Consider the following 19,028-nt stretch of genomic DNA (forward strand, 5'->3'; position numbering starts at 1 on the left):
CAGTGCTTTACAGAAGGTCAGCCCTCATTTTAATTAAGCATGTGGCCTTTTTGTGTCTTAAGGGAAATAATTGTCTCCATTCTGGAGAGTTTTTCTTGCTATCCTACTGTTTATTTTGTTGTGTCCAGGTACCATGATATGCCAGATGTTATTGATTTCCTAGTTCTTCGACAGCAGTTTGATGATGCAAGACACAGACAATGGAATATAGGTAGGTAATAGCCAATGTAAAATAAATATTAATTGTATTGAAAGTGTTTCATGTTGTTTATTTTATCATAGAGACTGAACTCTGTCTTCTCCCTAGGAAAGAGGATTTAGACAGATATATTGCCTAGCGGGTATTTTTTTCTCTCTTACAAATTAGTTTGAATTGAAAAGTTCAATTTATAATTTTTTATGCTGGGGAAAAAAACAGAAAACCAGTACAGACAAGTACCTTTGAGAAACAATTGATGGGAGACTATTTCTACTTGGGTAGAGAGGACAGGGTATAAACACACTATATTCCATATCCTCATTGGTATCTTAAAAATTGATTAGACTGATATGAGTTAATGACATGGAAGCTAGAATAAAGGTTAGTGAACTATGAAAGGCAGAAAAGTGCTAAAATAAAAGGCTTGAAACTTGTTTTTGTTATAACATTTACATTGGTTTTTATAAAGTATATAAACCCAAGCAATCACAAATAAAAGGAGAAATATGAGAAAATACAGAATTTGACATCAGGGCTCTTAATTTCAAGAGGACGGATTTTAAGATTAATTATTTTGTTGAGGAAGCCCTATCCAAAATGAAGGATCTAAATGGGTACTGTAGGCAGCAAAAAAAGGGAGCAGAGAGGAGGCAGCAAATCTCTGTGTAAAACAATTTAGTAAAATGAAAAGAAAAAAAAATCAATGTGGTGGTTTATAGAGAGAGAGTAAAAACAGAAGTCAATTTTCAAAAGGGATAGGTGTCTAATTTTGGGAGTTAGGCTCCTAAATTTGCCTTTTGAAAATTGATAGGGCTATTTCCTAAATTTAGGTTCCTAGTTTCGCCAGTCACCTAAATTTAGGGTTCTTAAAAATGGATGACTACAGATGTGTGAAGTAAAGGTGGGGGGGATAAGGTATTCATCACTGATTTTCAGCATTAGGAATCTATTTTCAATTCCTAAATCTAGGTAAATGAATAGCAGGCCTAAATTTTAAGATCTATGTTTTAGGTCCCTAAATTTAGGTGAATTTTCCCTGAAATCTTAAGGAAATAACTTAGGTGGATAAATGTAGATGCTCAGTTTTTGTTTTTTTTTAATATCTGCCTCAAAAAAAACTAACCTTCAGATAATACTTCCACAAAAATAGTAGGAGGAGTTAGATAAAAGCAGGAAAGATAATTGGACCTTGTTTGCACAGTTGGGATATAAAATTAGAAGAAATAAATTAGATCATTAGATGCTAAAATAGAATTGCCTACACTGTAAAAGGAGATGAGGGAAAGACTCAAAAAGGGGTAATAGTAAAGGTAAAAGCAAAAAGTGAGATTAGCAAGGAAGACGATAAGTAGAATGTCAAAATCAAAAGCTAAATCTTTTATTCAGTTTACAGAAGTGGAAGAGATTTGTCCAAGGCAGGAAACATAAATTATTTTGAAACAAGTAGACACAAATAGATTCTAAAGAGCCTTTGTTCTGTCTCTCCTCATAGTCTCCCATTTAGTCTCCTGCATATGCATTTCTTTGCCATGAGTAATTATATCTCACCCATCTGAACTACAAAAGTCACATCCCTACCTAAATCGCTCAGCACACTTAAATTTGAGACCCCTACCTGAAACTGCTACTGAGTTATATATGAGAGAGAACACAAACAGACACACATCTGCTGAATATGCATACAGACACAATCTCATAAGCATCTTTTTGAACAGAACCAAGATTGATGATCAGACTTATTCCCAGAGGATGGTTGTATTTAAGATAAATTAAAATAGACAAGGCAATGATGCCTGATGGATATCAGCATAGTGAGAGAGCGCAAGCTCTGGGTTAACGTGTCATGGGATACTTTAAAAGTTCCAGGGGAGAAGAACAGAACACAGCTTACTTCACAAAAGTGAGAATTTAGTTGAGAGAGGTTTTTAAAGAATCAGTTACTGTGACTTTGACAGTGGACAGAGTTTGGAAACACTGCTAAAAGAAGTCTGATACCTTGAATCAAGTAGATTACATGACCGCAGATGGCATGGTTTCACAAAGGGGAGATCTTATCAGTCTTGATTGAGTTCATAGAAAATGATGGCAAATAAGGGCACAAGGCACATCTCATCTATCCTTTCCTGATGGAATATCACAGAGCCTACAGGCAGTTGGGTCTGTCTGGTAGGTGGCAAGTTTTGTGATTAAGTAGTTCTTACCCATATGTGAGGACTAACATCCTGCTGTCCTGTGAGAACACCTGTTACAGGTAAGCAACTCTACTAAGTCCTAGTGGAAACACAGGCACTCAGGTAGCTGATCTGTCTGACAGGCTACACAAGTGACCTGGGAGACTCACTAGCTGTTTAAATAATACAGAGATAATAGAATCAAACTAGCAGTTGGGTCTGGCAGACTGCAAGTTTTGTAATGAATTAGAAGTCCTCATGAAAACCCATTCACTCACATAGCTGGGTCATAACTGCCATAATGGATCTGACCAAGGGCCTTTCAAGCCCAGTATCCTGTCTCCAGTAGCAGTCAATCCAGGTGGGAGTACTGAGAAGAGAAGATCATCTTACTGGTGGCTGAAGAGGATTGGCAAGTATTTCTTTGGGAAATTTTAGAACTTAAAATTTTGGGGAGGGGTAAACTATTGGGGTATATTCTTTAGTGAGTGTGTGTGTGTCTCTCTGTTATAAAAAGGAAGCCAAAACAAAGGAGTACCTGTTCATACCCTAGATCAGTCCAAGCTCTTGGGTTTTGCATCCCTGCCAGCAGATGGAGACAAAGTTTCAGTACATTACTACTTAACCTAGTGTGCCACCTGCAGGCCCTCAGTATTTCTCTGTCTCCAGCAGATGGTAGATGGTATAAAAGCTGCAGACTGAAGTAGAAAAGAAAGGAAAGAATGAGAGAGCAAAAGATAAAAAGATTTTCCTAAACCTCCCAGGGGCTGTTAGGTCCTGGTGGGGCCATCTTCTTGTGTGTGAAGTGGACGAGCAGGGGGTTGGTAACCCTTTTCCTGGTTCGATCCAGAATTTCGTGGGGTGCACATCTGGTGGTCTAGATCCCTCACGTGTCATTAAGCAGCTTCGAACCCACTGCTGATACAAGCCTGGTGCAGTGAATTATCCCCATTCTTCTTTTTTGGCTTGCCTGGGATGGTAATATTATTAAAAAAAAAAAAAGTTTCAGGGGTGACAAGTCTGTTCCTGCCTTACGGTTGTCTTTTTTTTGGCGGCATCTTTCCTTGGCAGCTTTGAAGGGTGCAAAGCTGCTGAAGGCCATGCAGGGTGAATCTGTAGCGGTGCGCTGTCCTAGCCGCATGGGCAATGGCACGTGGCACTGCTTGCACCGCCTGCGGCGGATTGCAATCGTGTCTCGGGGCAGGTTTGTATGCAGGCTGTATTTCTGGTGGGTCCGAAAGAAAAAACAGCGGTGGACGGTCTCATGATGCAGATGGCAACAGAAGTGTGATGAGACCAATCGTGGAATAAAAGGTCTTTATTAGCACAACATTAATTGGCTGAACAAAGTCTTCCCAGGTACCCAGGATAATATTTCATTTATGAAAGAACAAAGCCATAAGGACTGCCTTATATTGTACCAAAATACGGCGGGGAACACAAAATTACCATTACTATAGAATGCACGGACTGTGCGAGGTGGTTGAATCTGAAGTTTCTTCATACAGTTCCATTAGGAAATCATTACCAATATTCAGATCACAACTTTCCAAAGTCCCTGATGCAGCCTTCAATTAAGGTGTAACTCAGCCAGAGTTGGGCAACAGTATTTTAATTAATGTTGTGCTAATAAAGACCTTTTATTCCACGACTGATCTCATCACACTTCTGTTGCTATCTATATTTCTGGTGGGGAAGGCACTTCAGGTGTGCCAGTTGCCTCTGCAAAGTCGGGTGGAGTGGCTGCCACTGCTGCTAAGCCTTTGCAAGCCCCACAGGGCACCGGGTCTGCTGATGCAGCTTTTCCTGTCAGATTTGGAATGGTGACAGTTTCATTCTCAGACTGGGCTGTTGGCGGGGGAGGCAGGGCAATCCCCACCTAGGTTATCCCAGGCTGCATCCTGATCCGGGGAGGAGCAGGAAGGCTCAGATTGGGAGGATTTCCTTCCAGCCCTGGGTTTTGAGAACTGGCAGCCTTTTTCAACAGGCTTTAACATTCTGTTAAAGAATGAAGCTTTTTTGGCAAGAAAAACAGCAGGGAGGGGGTACACTCTGACCCCATCCTGGTCCTTGGTTGATCGTGGTCAGTTCAGATAACCGTGCAGACAAAGCAGAAGCATTCGGGCGTTCAGCGTATATTGGGTCTTTCCCCTCAGCCTGGAGATCCAGAGGAGGATTCAGAAAATTATGATGGTGCTCCGATGGATTCCCTGGAAACAGACTGAGTGCCAGCTGATGCAGATCCAGGTGGGGACCCAGAGGAGGTTCTGTTAGCCGAAGAGGTTGACCCCAAATTGGTGCGTTTGTTCCACAGAGAGATCTGGCTTTTGATAACTCATATGCTCCAGGAGCTGGGGATCAAGGTTTCTCAGGAGGAGTCTCACTTGGAAGGTACAGATCCTGTGTTGGACAGTTTGCAGGGTCCAGTGAAAGCTTTTCCCTTTCATAAGTTGGTGGTTCGGGAGTAGGATACTCCAGAGTCTAGCTTGAGGGTTGGCAGAGCTATGGCAAAGCTTTATCAGTTGCCAGAGGAGGCGCTGGAGCTTCTGGCTCTTCCTAAGGTTAATGCTTAGATGTCGGAGGTAACCAAGACCATCACTATTAAGGTTTAAGGTTTATTGTCATTTATATACTGTTATCTCAGCAAAGCCTTCACAGCGGTTAACATTTCAATAAAATAGATAAAAGCAATGAAATTACAATCATATCATAAAAGGAGATTAACAGCTAAAATAATTAAAAGATCAAAAATTACGAAAAATACAATAGCTGTTAAAATAGAAATTGTTAAAACTAAAATATTTTAAAATAAGTGTTAAATAATTAAAAGTACTAAGAACACATTTATCATTTCAAAAGAAATAACTACCTACCTAAAAATAAAGTGCTGTAGATGTTAAATTAGCACTGCTTTAAGAGATGTGCAGAATTGCAAGTTGGCGCTTCACCTCAAGAGGATCTTTGACGGCTTGGCCCTGGGCATAAGGGCTATAGTTTGTAGCAGTTTTATGCAAAGCGTACATCGACATGTCCAGCAATTACAGGAGACGCAAGCTATTTTGGGGGCAGCAGTGAAGAAGACTGTGTGTGTCTAGAAGCAGCAGTAGCATATAGGGAAGCTGCCTTGTATGACCTGATCAGTACATCTTCCAAGATCATGATGTCTGCAGTGTCATCTGGAAGATTGCTATGGTTATGAAGTTGGTCAGCGGATGTGTGGTCCAAGTCTCAGCTGTATGCTCTTCTATTCAAGGGCAAGTTCTTGTTTGGGGAGGACCTGGAGCAGATAATGAAGCATCTGGGAGAATCCAAAATGTATAAGTTACCAGAAGATGGAGACCACGTGTCCTGATGAGTGGGTAGGCTGCAGGCTGATCGCATTCCCGGCTCCCCCGCCAAAAAATCTGTGTTCTCTGCGTCCAAACCGCGAAACATGGCGGCCCAAGTTGAACCGGGGCCACTACAAACGACGATTGACTCGTTTTTCTCCAGCAGAGAGCCCGGGATGGCGGCCAAGCCGCAAAGAAAAGAAAAAACGGCGGGTCGGCAACCTGACAGCAAAATGGCCACCGGACCGCCGAGCCCCAGCTCGCCTGCAGACAAACCGGATTTGTTAGAGTAAGTCACCCAAGCTGTGGTGCAGGAGTTGGAACCAAGATTTTCGGATCTTGCTCAAAAAATCAGTGCAAGAAATGAAACGCTGCAAGAAATAAAGATTCAAGTCATAGACACACAACAACAGATCGCGGATATTGAGTCAGAGTCACAGAATCTACTCCAAAAGCATGAAATACTGCTGAAACAAGTCACCACACTGGAAAACAAACTGGAAGACTTGGAAAATAGATCAAGGAGGAACAACATAAGGTTTGTGGGGATCCCGGAAACAGTACCAGAGAGGGAGCTGGCTAAGGCCCTAGAAACATGGCTGTTACAAGAGCTGGGTTTAGCAGAGCTGGCACAGACTGGGGATCAGGAAACAGGCGGCCACGAAGCCCAGGGTGGTGATAGCAAGATTCCTGAATTTTTGTCACAAAACAGCAATAATGCAAGCATACAGGCGCTGCTCCACCTGACCTATGAGGGCAACAAAATAATGATTTTTCAAGATTATTCAGCAGCAGTATCCACTAAATGCTGGGCATTCTCTCCTATATGTGCAGCTCTTTTCAATAGAAAAGTGAAGGTTCACGCTTCAGTACCCCTCCCGGCTTCGGTTGGAATATAAAAGGGCCTGGCGAAGTTTTGAGTCAGTGGAGGCGGTGAAACAGTTTATCACTGAAACTTTGGACTTAAGGTGAATCCATCACGAGAAATCCTTGGAGTATTATTCATTGTTACAAAGAGTTTAAAATGTTCTTACTATTTTGAAGTAAGCACATATTGCTGAACTTCTGGTTATGAAAGATGGTTCGTGCTCTGTTATATTGTTTGGTTGAATTTCTATAAGCTATACAGGCTGGCGGGGGAGCCGGTAGGGTAAATTCAGGTGGTCCCACACCTCCTTTATATGGAGGAGTTAAGTGGAAGTACAGGGTTCCGTTAGGGGAAAAAGGGTTCAGGGTGGGAAACAGAGCAGCGCTGGGGTTTTTCAAAAGAGGCATTGTATTGTATTTTGTAGGTATAATACTATGTTCTCTAATTGCAGATCCAAGCTAAAGGTCACCATACTGGTAAACAGGGTGGCACCCCTAGGCTGGGAGGGGTGTGCCTTACAGATAATTTTAGGAGAAGTTAACCATTCGCCACTAGTAAATCCCAACAAAGAGTATGGCTGAGAAATTAAGATGCATCTTGTGGAATGTAGCGGGTCTCGGCTCCCCAGTAAAAAGGGCAAAAATTTAACAATAGCTGAAATGGCATAATGCAAAAATAGCATTTCTACAGGAGACACAGTTATCAGCTGTAGAAAGCCAAAAACTAGCCAGAGACTGGGTAGATAAAGTGTTTTATTCCCCGGCCTTAAACAGGAAAGCGGGAGTAGCCATATTGGTAGGGAAAAACACCGTCTTTGAGGAGGCTTATGTGATTTCTGATACCGAGGAACGGTATGTTCTAGTGTCAGGGAAAGTATTTGGCACTGAAGTTACTTTGTGTAGTGTCTACGCTCCAAATTCTTATCAACACAGTTTTTTTACCAATCTGGTGCAACTCATTACATTAAGTAAAAAGGGTTTAATACTTATGGCAGGCGATTTTAATCAAGTGCTGGATCTGGGGCTCGATCGATCCAACCCGGGGCCCCATCCGAGAGTTATGGCACACAAGGGCCTCCCGTATCTCTGTCAACAACTACAGTTAGACCCCTGGCGGATCCTGCATCCCAAAACGGACTACACCCATCTCGCTCGCGCACACCTCTCTATGTCCTGAATAGATTACATTTTGGTATCCCCACAATACTTTAATAAGATTGGGATGGCAGAGATAGGGCCCTGAAGAATGCTCCGACCATGCCATGATCTGGGCAGACGCATTTCTGGGGGAACCAAAGCAGACTTAGCCCAGGTGGCGCTTCCCGGCACACCTTTCTGAAGATAAAGGCTTTCGGGCATATCTTCAAGACAAATGGAAGGAGTATATCCAAAATAATTTGCAACACCAGGACAATCTGACTCTCCTTTGGGAGGCAGGCAAGACCACAATGAGAGGGGAAATCATTGCGTATGTAATAAAGCAGAAGAAAATGGCTAGCAAACAGATAATAGATTTGGGGAAAGATGTCCAAAAAGCTAAATGTAGGTTGATTGTACAGCCCTCTAGCCAATCTAAGCAGGATTATTGAGATCTACTGCACACGTTCAACTGCTATATTCATCGTAGAACGCAACAGGATTTACTATATTATTCCCATAAATTATACAGATTTGGAAACAAAATGGACAAACTCCTAGCAAATCAGGTTCGGGCACAGCGTTTATTGCAGCACTTAGACAATCAGGGGACAAGACACACCTCAGGCCAACAAATTTACAAACTATTCAGGAAATTCTATGAGAATCTGTATGCTGCTGAATCTCAGCCTCAAGCCACAACAGTGGAACACCATTTTTTCATAATCTTTCACTGCCCACAATCACCAACGAGCAGTTAAATTTCTTGAATGTCCCGATTACCACACAAGAAATTTAGGGAGGGTATTGGGTCCAGTCATTCTCATAAAGCACCCAGCCCCGATGGTTTAAATGCTGACTATTATAAACTCTTGAGAGAAGAAATAGGTAACCCATTAAGGCTTTATTTCTCGGCAGTTTCCCAAGGGGGGTTCACCAAAGAAGTCACCACGGCATATATTACAGTTCTCCCAAAAAGTGGCAAAGATTTGCTAAGCCCTGCCTCTTATTGACCTACCTCTCTGTTAAATTACGATGTAAAACTGTTTGCTAGGATATTAGCCACAAGAATGAGTAGGATCTTATCTCATTTAATCTCTGACAGTCAGGTCGGATTTGTACAGGGTAGGAAGGCTAGCCGATATCTTATCAGTCTATGGGTGGCCATGACAGATTACAAATCCCGAAACATCCCGGCACTAGCGGTCGGATTTGATGCGGAAAAATCCTTCGACCGGGTAGCTTTGGACTATTTGTTTTCTGTGTTGCAGAGATTTGGATTCCAAAGGCTTATATTACAGAATATTACGCAACTCTATCAACATCCACAATCTATCATTGTAGCTAATGGCCTAATGCAGGGGTGGGCAATTCCAGTCCTCGAGGGCCACAAACCTGCCTAGGTTTTAGGATATCCTAATGAATATGCATGACATAGATTTGCATACAACTGAGGCAGAGTGCATGCAAATCTCTCTCATGCATATTCATTAGGGATATCCTGAAAACCAGACTGGTTTGTGGCCCTCGAGGACCGGAAGTACCCACCCCTGGCCTAATGTCTGCTCCGTTTGAGATACACAGAGGCATCAGATGAGGTGCCCCCTCTCCTCATTACTCTATATTCTATCATTAGATCCCCTTTTATGAGCCATAAACACAAACGATGGAATAGAAGTCTGAGGGTGGGAAATTCAAATGTAAAGTTGCAGCATTTGCTGATGATGTGCTCATCTTTGTGGTAAACCCAATTTCTTACAGGACAAGCAGGATGGTAGTCCTCACATATGGGTGACATAAGGATGGAGCCCAATCACGGAACACTTTTGTCAAAGTTTCCAGAACTTTGACTGGCACCTACTGGCATGCCCAGCACAGCACCAACCCTGCAACCAGCAGGGGTCCCCCTTTAGTCTTCTTTTTCCACGCAGCAGTAGCCACGTGGGTTAAGGTGCTACAAAGAAATATAGAAATGACTGTAGAAGACCACCAAATGGCCCATCCAGTCTGCCCAGCAAGCTTCCACACTTTTTTTATTCTCTCTCATACTTGTCTGTTACTCTTTGGCCTTTAGTAACCTTTTGGTTCTATTTCCCTTCCACCCCTGCCATTAATGTAACCTTTTGGTTCTATTTCCCTTCCACCCCCGCATTGCTTGACTGCTTCTAAGTGAAGTATCTAGCTTAATTGGTATGGGGTAGTAACTGCCGCAATAAGCAACCTACTCCCACGCTTATTTGTTTACCCAGCCTGTGCAATTCAGTCCTTGGTTGTTATATGAATATAAATCCACTTTTCTTCATTTCCCCCTGTCAGGAATCTCTGAAGAGATTCCTGACAGGAATTTTCCTCACGGAACTTTGTTTAAAAAAATTCACCCCCACAGGGGTCCCCTTATCGATTTCTTTGCTCCGCGGTCAAACGGTACGTTTTTTGCCCGTTTGTGGTCGATTCCTGTCGAGTTTTTCCCTCGCGGCCTACTGGCCATCGACCACACCGCAACTAAATTTTGTCGAAGCCATGGCATCGGGTTTCCGTCCATGCCCAGACTGCACTCGAACAATGTCTATCACTGACCCTCACATGGTCTGTGTGATGTGCTTAGGATCCGGCCATGATGTCCTTACTTGGCACCAAATGTGCCCATATGACACCAAAAGGTCGCAAGGCTCGGCTCGATAAGATGGGTCTTCTTTTTCGGCCAAAACCCCCGACTCATCGATAGCTTCGACGTCTGAACCAGTGCCGTCTACGTCTCGCGAGCACTGGGAATCCGCTGCTATCCGACCGGCTTCGATGACTCCACGAGTGTCGACTCCTTCTGTTCCTCCTCTGTAAAAACACCGGGGGGAAAATTGAGAAAAACATCGACACCGTCATTGTAAAGCTCAGGCCATCGATACCGGTAAACCCTCGACATCAACATCGTCTGAGCCTCTGACAAAGAAGCCCCGTACAGAAAAGGCTTCGTCCTCTTCTATCTCTGAATCATCGAGGCGTTCCCCACCTGGACAGGTGCCGGGATCCGTGATTCCACCTTCACCGGTGGACCCCTCCGGCTTTGCCAGTGCTACTTCCCACTCCGGAACCGGGTATTCATGCTCCAGGTTTCCGTGAGGAATTGGATCGGATGATCCAAGAGGCCATCAGCAAATCACTCCAGGGCTTCCAACTTCCATCGAAACCGGTGCTAGTTCCTCCTCCGGTCACTGATCCAATACCCATGGCGCTTGCACCGCTATTGGCTAGAATGGACAAGTTAATCTGTGCCCTTCCACCGGTGGATCCGAGGGAACAGAGGGACCAGACTCCTTCCTCGCCAATTCCGTTATCATCGGAGGAAGATGAAGAAACACAACTCTTCATGCCACCATCGGGAGTGCCACCACTGACACATCCATTGATGTCACCGATTCCATCAGTGCCTCCGTCGATATCTCCCTCAATGCCACCATCGATGCCCTCGATGCCTTCATCGATGCCTTCAATCCTCCTTTGGGACCATCGATGCCCAGGTCAGGGCCTTCAGGAATAACTCCGTTACTTCCTTCTGAAGAAAAGCTGGTGGTGACCCTTATAATCCTTGGACCAACAATTCGTCCCAGGATTCTGATGATCTACCTTCACAGCCCTCCCCTCCTGATGAAAGGAAGCGTTCTCCAGAGAACCTGTCCTTTATTAATTTTGTAAAGGAGATGTCTGAAACAGTCCCATTCCAGCTTCAGACAGAAGAGGACTCTAGACACCAGATGCTAAAGCTTCTACAATTTCTCGATGCTCCAAAGGAAATCATGTCCATCCCTATTCATGACATCTTTTTGGACCTTTTGAAGAGAAACTGGGAGCACCCTGGCTCGGTAGCACCTGTTAACCGAAAAGCAGATGCCACCTACTTAGTTCAGTCAGCCCCTGGCTTCCAAAGAACTCAGTTGGATCATCACTCGGTGGTTGTAGAGTCAGCCCAAAAGAGGGCCAGACCCTCCAAACCTCATTTATCCATTCCCCCAGGGAAAGATCAGAAGTTTCTGGATGCATTTGGAAGACGGGTATTCCATGGATCAATGCTCATCTCTCGCATCGCACCCTACCAACTCTACATGACCCAATATAATAGGGCCTTGTTCACGAAGATTCAAGACTTTGCTGAAGCCTTACCTCTGCAGTTCCAGGACCAACTTCATGCCCTAGCACAAAAGGGCTTAGATCCAGGTAAGCATGAAGTACAATCAGCGTATGACATCTTTGTCACCGCTTCCAGTGTGTCGGCAGCCAGTATCAGTGCAAGGAGATGGGCCTGGCTGAAATCTTCAGACCTCAGACTAGAGGTACAAGACAGATTGGCTGATTTGCCCTGTGCGGGGGATAATCTTTTCCGTGAAAAATTCAAGTAGCAGTGGCGCAGCTCAAGGACCACCAAGGGACTCTGCACCAGCTCTCCTTACTGCCTTCTGATCCCTCTTCTTCATCCAAAAGATCTTTTAAGAGGGATTCTAAGAGGCAATTCTACCGACAGAGGAGATACTATCCCCCAGCATCCAGGGGTTGGCCTTCTAAGCCTTACCAAAAAGGCCAACCTAGGCAGCCTAGAGGGCAGAAGTCACAGCCAGCCACTCAGCCAGGTCCAGCAGCAGGTTTTTGACTCCCTTCTAGAGAGCAGTACCCAGCTTCCGCTTCAGACCATTCCAGTCGGCGGCCGGTTGAGCCACTTTTCCAGCCTATGGCACACAGTCACCACAGATCAGTGGGTACTTGCAATAGTATCCCAAGGTTACCACCTCAACTTTCTCTCTGTCCCACCGGATTCCCCGCCTCGGCTGACATGGGGAACATCCGACCATTCACCACTCTTGGAGCCAAGAGGTCTCCCTCATCCTCCAGTCCCGAGCAATAGAACCAGTGCCCCTCTCAGAATAGGGGCAAGGGTTCTATTCCAGGTATTTCTTGATACGCAAAAGTCAGGTGGGGTGCGCCCAATATTGGATCTTCGCACTCTAAACAAATACCTACAAAGAGAAAAGTTCAAAATGGTGACCTTGGGTTCTCTACTTCCCCTTCTTCAAAGGGGAGACTGGCTCTGCTCTCTAGACCTTGAGGATGCCTACATGCACATTTCAATTATTCCGTCACATCGCAGATTCCTGCGATTCCTAGTAGGCCCAAAATACTTCCAATATTGAGTGTTACCTTTCGGCCTAGCATCTGCCCCACGCGTCTTCACCAAGTGCCTCGTGGTGGTAGCGGCCTACCTCAGGAGTCAAAGTGTCCACGTCTACCCCTATCTGGACGATTGGTTGATCAGGGCTCCCTCTCGGCAAGGTGCACTGACGTCCCTTCGCCTCACTTTGCATTCCCTAATCTCCCTGGGTTTTCTCATAAACTATCAAAAATCCAGACTAGTTCCTTCGCAAACTCTATCGGTCATAGGGGCTGACTTGGACACTCTAAGAGTGAAAGCTTTCCTACCTCAGGATCGAGCTCTCTCTCTCGCTTCTCTGGCCTTTCAACTGCAGTCTCGACAACATTCAACTGCACGTCATTTCCTGGTAGTATTGGGTCATATGGCCTCCACAGTGCATGTCACTCCCATGGCTCGCCTCGCTATGAGAGTAATGCAGTGAACTCTAAGATCGCAGTGGACTCGGTCTTCTCAGCCAGTGTCCTCCACAATCCACATCACCAAACAGCTCCGTCTATCACTAGCTTGGTGGGCAAACCAATCCAATCTGGTAAAAGGCCTCCCATTTCAGATTCCAGAACCTCAAATAACCTTAACAAATGCCTCCAACCTCGGCTGGGGTGCACACCTGCAAACTCAGGGCATTTGGTCTCCAGGGGAAGCCAAACACCAGATATATTTCCTGGAGCTTTGTGCAATCAGATATGCTCTCAGGGCTTTTCAGGATCACCTCTCCAACCAGGTCATCCTGATTCAAACCTATAACCAGGTGGCCATGTGGTACATCAACAAGCAAGGGGGAATGGGCTCCCACCTCCTGTGTCAGGAAGCTGCACAGATATGAGCGGAGGCCCTTTCCCACTCGATGTACCTCAGGGCCACCTACTTGCCGGGAGTGGACAATGTGTGGGCGGACAAGCTGAGTCGCACTTTTCAACCGCACGAGTGGTCCCTCAACCCCACTGTAGCGGACCCAATATTCCAACGTTGGGGTTACCTTCATATAGACCTCTTTGTGTCAATTCACAACCGCAAAGTAAGAAAAGTATGCTCTCTCACTCGCAGCCAACACCACCTGCGTAGAGATGCTTTCTCTCTCTCGTGGGCCAGCGGTCTCCTTTATGCTTACCCTCCACTTCCACTCATTTCAAAGACTCGTGAAGTTGCGACGGGACAAGGGACTAATGATTCTCATAGCCCCTCATTGGCCACGCCAGGTCTGGTTTCCAATTCTCCACAACCAATCAGTACACCAGCACATTCCTCTGGGGAAGGACCCACTTCTGATCACTCAAAACAACGGCTGCCTTCGTCACCCCAACATCCAGGCCCACTCCCTGACTTGCCTGGATGTTGAAAGGTTAATACTGTAACCTCTTAACCTTTCAGAGCCGGTTTCCCATGTCCTAGTAGCTTCGCGAAAGCCTTCCACAAGGCAGTCTTATCGTTATAAATGGAACAGGTTTACGGGATGGTGTACTTCCATGTCCATTGATCCCTTCACTTGTCCCACTCCGAAGTTTCTGGACTATCTCTGGCACCTGTCAGAGTCAGGCCTCAAAACTTCTTCTATCAGGGTACATGTCAGTGTGGTAGCCGCCTTCTATAAAGGTATGGGGGATATACCCATTTCAGTGCAACCCCTTGTTGCACGCTTTTTGAAGGGCTTGCTTCACCTTAAATCTTCACTGTGCCCTCCGGCCCCTTCTTGGGACCTCAGTATGGTTTTGGGAAGGCTCATGAAACCGCCGTTTGAGCCTCTCCAATCCTGTGATCTCCACTATCTCACTTGGAAAGTGATTTTTCTTTTAGCGGTCACATCGGCTCGCAGAGTTAGTGAGTTACAGGTCTTAGTCACCTACCCGCCTTGCACTAAACTTCTGCATGACAGAGTAGTACACCGCACTCACCCTAAATTTTTGCCTAAGGTAGTATTGGAGTTTCATTTCAATCAATCCATTATACTACCCACTTTCTTTCTCAGGCCCCACTCAAACCCAGGAGAATGGGCTCTGCATACCTTTGACTATAAACGTGCTCTAGCATTTTATCTAGACCGTACAGCTGTCCACAGGAAGGGCACTCAATTGTTTGTTTCCTTTGATCCCATCAAATTGGGCAAACCTGTGGGTAAGCAGACTCCTGGTTAGCGGACTGTATTTCCTTTTGTTACCAACAGGCAGGCATTCCGCATCAAGACCATGTTAAAGCACACTCTGTCAGGGCCATGGCAACATCAGTAGCGCACCTACGCTCGATGCCGCTTGCTGACATCTGTAAGGCTGTTACCTGGAGCTCTCTCCACCATTCGCAGCCCATTATTGTTTAGACAAGGCTGGCAGACAAGATTCCATCTTTGGCCAGTCAGTGCTACGCAACTTATTTGCGAACTAAGGTACCAACATCCTTCCGCCAACCCGGTAGGGTTCAGGATGCCCTCTTCCAAATTCCACCCCAGTTCTTGTGATTGTTTCACGTCTTTGGGTACATTTGGTGCATTGCTCAGGCATCCTCAGCTTGGTACTTGCCCATATGTGAGGTCAACAGCCTGCTTGTCCTGTGAGAAAGCAGAGTTGCTTACCTGTAACAGGTGTTCTCACAGGACAGCAGGATGTTAGTCTTCATGAAACCCGCCCGCCACTCTGCGGACTTGGGTTCACCTATGATTTATTATTTTATTTTTCGCATATACTTTTACTATAAGACGAGTCTAAAGGGGGACCCCTGCTGGTTGCAGGGTTGGTGCTGTGCTAAGCATGCCCAGTAGGTGCCAGTCAAAGTTCTGGAAACTTTGACAAAAGTGTTCCGTGATTGGGCTCCATCCTGATGATGTCACCCATATGTGAGGACTAACATCCTGCTGTCCTGTGAGAACATCTGTTACAGGTAAGCACTCTGCTTACTTCATTAAACAGAGTCTTGGACCTACAAGCACGATTTGGCATATTCTATGGTTTAAAAATTAATAAAGATAAATCAGAGGCTATAGATATCACTGGCCAAGTACACACGAGCTGGCCAGGAGCCTTCCCGCTACAGTGGGTTACCTCTACAATGAAATATTTGGGTATAGACATACCGATCAATATCGGCAATCTCTATACTGTTAACCTTACCCCATTGCTCACCAGGACGAAACAGAAATTACAGGACTGGGTGACTTTACCTTCATCCCTATCCGGGTGGATACAGCTTTTCAAAATTATTGAACTACCAAAATGGCTTTATGTCATGCATATGTTACCGATTTGGATAAACAGTCCGCAAATCACAGAGCCACACACAGCACTCTGAAGATTCATTTGGCGCAAAAAAAAGCCAGAATTGAACTTGCAATGTTAATGTGCCCAGTATCTGAAGGAGGGATAACATGTCCCAATATTCATCGATACAGTGTAGCTCATCTGTTGTGCCATACGGATGTCTTAATAGAGAGGGACTTATTTCGGGACTGCTGTAAACCGCTAGAACTGAGCAATCTTCTGGTGTCCCTGAGATCCTCACTACCTGTGCATGTCCGCGATTTTCCATACTTTGTAGCATGCCGCACAACATGGAAACGATTATGTTCGCAATTACACATCTCGTGGAGGACACTAACCTTTGCAGCTATCGTGAGACTCCCAACTTTTTCTCCTAGTTGGGAAAACTCAGTGTTCACTCACTGGAAAGAAGCAGGCCTCACTCATACACCAATTACTAGACCCCTCTGGAAGTCACTTTTGCTCCTTCACATAGTTACAAGCAAACTTTGGGATATCACATAAAAGTTTTTTTGCATACCTCCAAATACATCTCTGTGAACGTGGGCAGGACATCCTCCAACAGTCCACAATTATGATATCCTGAAAAAGTTTTTCGTGCCCCTACAGCAGCGGGTGTCCTGTGCCTCTATGGTAAAAGCGCTGCTCCCCTTAGAAACCTCGGACAGGCTAATGAAATTGGCGGACATGTGGTCTCGAGATCTGACTTGTCCAATCTCCACATTACAATTGGCAGGATGCTTCAAATCCATAGCAAAAATTGTAAAAAATGTATAATTAAGAGAAACCCAATATAAGCTTTTACACAGAATATACATTGCTCCAAATGTGGCCTATAAATGGAAGTTAACAGCAGATGTTGCAAGGGACTGCGATGTCATCCGACAATTTTGGGCAAAAGTCCTAGGCTACCTCGGACGACTTCTTGCACAGGGCTTGCCCATGGACCCAAAATTGTGTCTGTTGCATCTTGTCTGAGAATCAGTGCCAGGGATTCGCTATCAGGCACAGCTCAGCTTTCTAAGCAAGGCTCTATTATTGGCCAAATAAGCAATCTTAGCACAGTGGCTAGTCAAAGAGCCCCCGACGCTAATGCAATGGAGATTGAAACTACGTAAACTGGCCGTATATGAGCAGTTATCAGCTAAGACCTTGCCTTCAGCCAAGAGATATGACCTGTTCTAGATATTTGGAAATCATGTCTACTCTCTCTTAATTATCGGGCTAGAAGTAAAATTCTGGATTTAACAGCATAGCTCTGAGATATCTTGAACATAATAAGATCTGAAGACTCATTCAGTCCATAAAATAATCCCGGTCCTACAACACTTCATACATCAGGCGTTTGTCAGTGTCTGGACTTCCTCATCTCTATGATCTGGCACTATGGAGAGTGTTGGCAGATCATGGTTAAATACAGTATACAAGTCCTTAGTAATAAGCTTTACTCCTAAGGGGCCTAGCATCAGTCAGTCACTCAATCGCTCATTGCCTTGGATGCTGGGAAAGATTACATAAAACCTGTTGTCTACTTACAAGACACCGTGATCTAAACATCTATAGTGCCATAGTTAAGGGCTTACTGCCTCACAGACGCAACAACTTAACAACTCAAAACATCAACGACACGTCGCCTCATAGACTCAAAAACCTAATGGCCCCAAAACCTCAAAGACTAAAACTCAAAAAACTTAATGATGCAAGGAACCAATGCTTCTATAGGCCAATGCCAACCAACGAACATTATAAACCACACATAAAGGGGGGGGTGAGGAAGGGGAGTGGGTTGGGGGAAGGAAGGGAGGACGAGGGAAAGATTGCTCATCTTTATACTTCCTTGTACATCAGCTACATGGTATGTGACTCTATGCTCCCAGTCCTACCTCCTGGGTTTTTATATGTATGATTTTAGCCCACTCGTCTTGGTATTTTGCTGTTTATGTTTGTGTTATGAAAATTAAGAAATAAATATATCAAAAAACAAAAAAAAAGTTACCAGAAGATTGGACAAATGGCAGAAGCTTTTTGCCTGCTCAGGCATGGTTTCGCCACAATAAAAAGATTTTGTCAAACGTAAGGTTCTTTGGGGCCTCAGAGGCAAATGGCAGTAAGAGCTTAGTCCTGGGGCAGTCCGTTTGGGGTGATTGGAAGCTATCCTAAGAAAACCCTGGTATTGGTACAGGAGGTATGAAGTCCTCACAATGAAGCAGGATAATCTACTCTTCAGTTCCAGCCATCGGAGGGCACCTGGCGCTCTTCTACAAGGAGTGGGCCAAAATTACCAAGGATCAGTGGTTCTTAAGTGTAATAAAAGACAGCTCTGCATTAGAATTTGCTTGTCCCATACAAGACATTTACATCATTTCCCCCCTAGGCTGCTCACACCAAGCGGGTAGCTGTTCAAGACAGTGGATGGCTTGTGGCGTCTGGGGACTATAGTGCTAGCTCCTCAAAGAGCAGTGACCAGGAAGGTATTCCATTTATTTTGTGGTGCCGAAGAGAGAAGGGACGTTTCACCTAATTTTGGATTTAAAGAAGGTGAATACGGCCTTCAAAGTTCCTCATTTCCACATGGAGACCCTGAGGTCCGTCATCGCGGCAGTGCATGAGGAGGAGTTTTTGCATCTCTGGATCTGACAGGCTTATCTGCACATTGTTATCAGGCCAGAGCACCAGTAGTTTCTGAGGTTCATGATTCTAGGGGAACGTTTTCAGTTTCGGGCCCATACTTTCAATCTGGCAATGGTTCCGCATATGTTAACCAAGGGTGATGGTAGTAGTGGCAGTGACAGCCTTAAGATGGGAGGATGTGCTGGGGGATCCATACCTGGATGACTGGTTCATCCAGGCGAAGTCAGAAGACTTCTGTCAGCAGTCGGTACAGAA

At 45.0% G+C, this 19,028-nt stretch overlaps 1 protein-coding gene across 2 annotated transcripts in view; it reads left to right on the top strand.

Annotated features, from left to right (window-relative positions):
• The window catches only part of PHIP (pleckstrin homology domain interacting protein), a 944,985-nt gene that overhangs the window by 627,292 nt on the left and 298,665 nt on the right, over nucleotides 1–19,028 (top strand). For both annotated transcript variants that reach the window (XM_029595577.1, XM_029595576.1), the window contains exon 26: nucleotides 129–211. In XM_029595577.1, the coding sequence (XP_029451437.1) occupies nucleotides 129–211 (83 nt within the window). The remainder of the gene's footprint in view (nucleotides 1–128; nucleotides 212–19,028) is intronic.

This window comes from Rhinatrema bivittatum, chromosome 3 (genome assembly GCF_901001135.1).
Source record: "Rhinatrema bivittatum chromosome 3, aRhiBiv1.1, whole genome shotgun sequence".
Classification (NCBI taxonomy): domain Eukaryota; kingdom Metazoa; phylum Chordata; class Amphibia; order Gymnophiona; family Rhinatrematidae; genus Rhinatrema; species Rhinatrema bivittatum.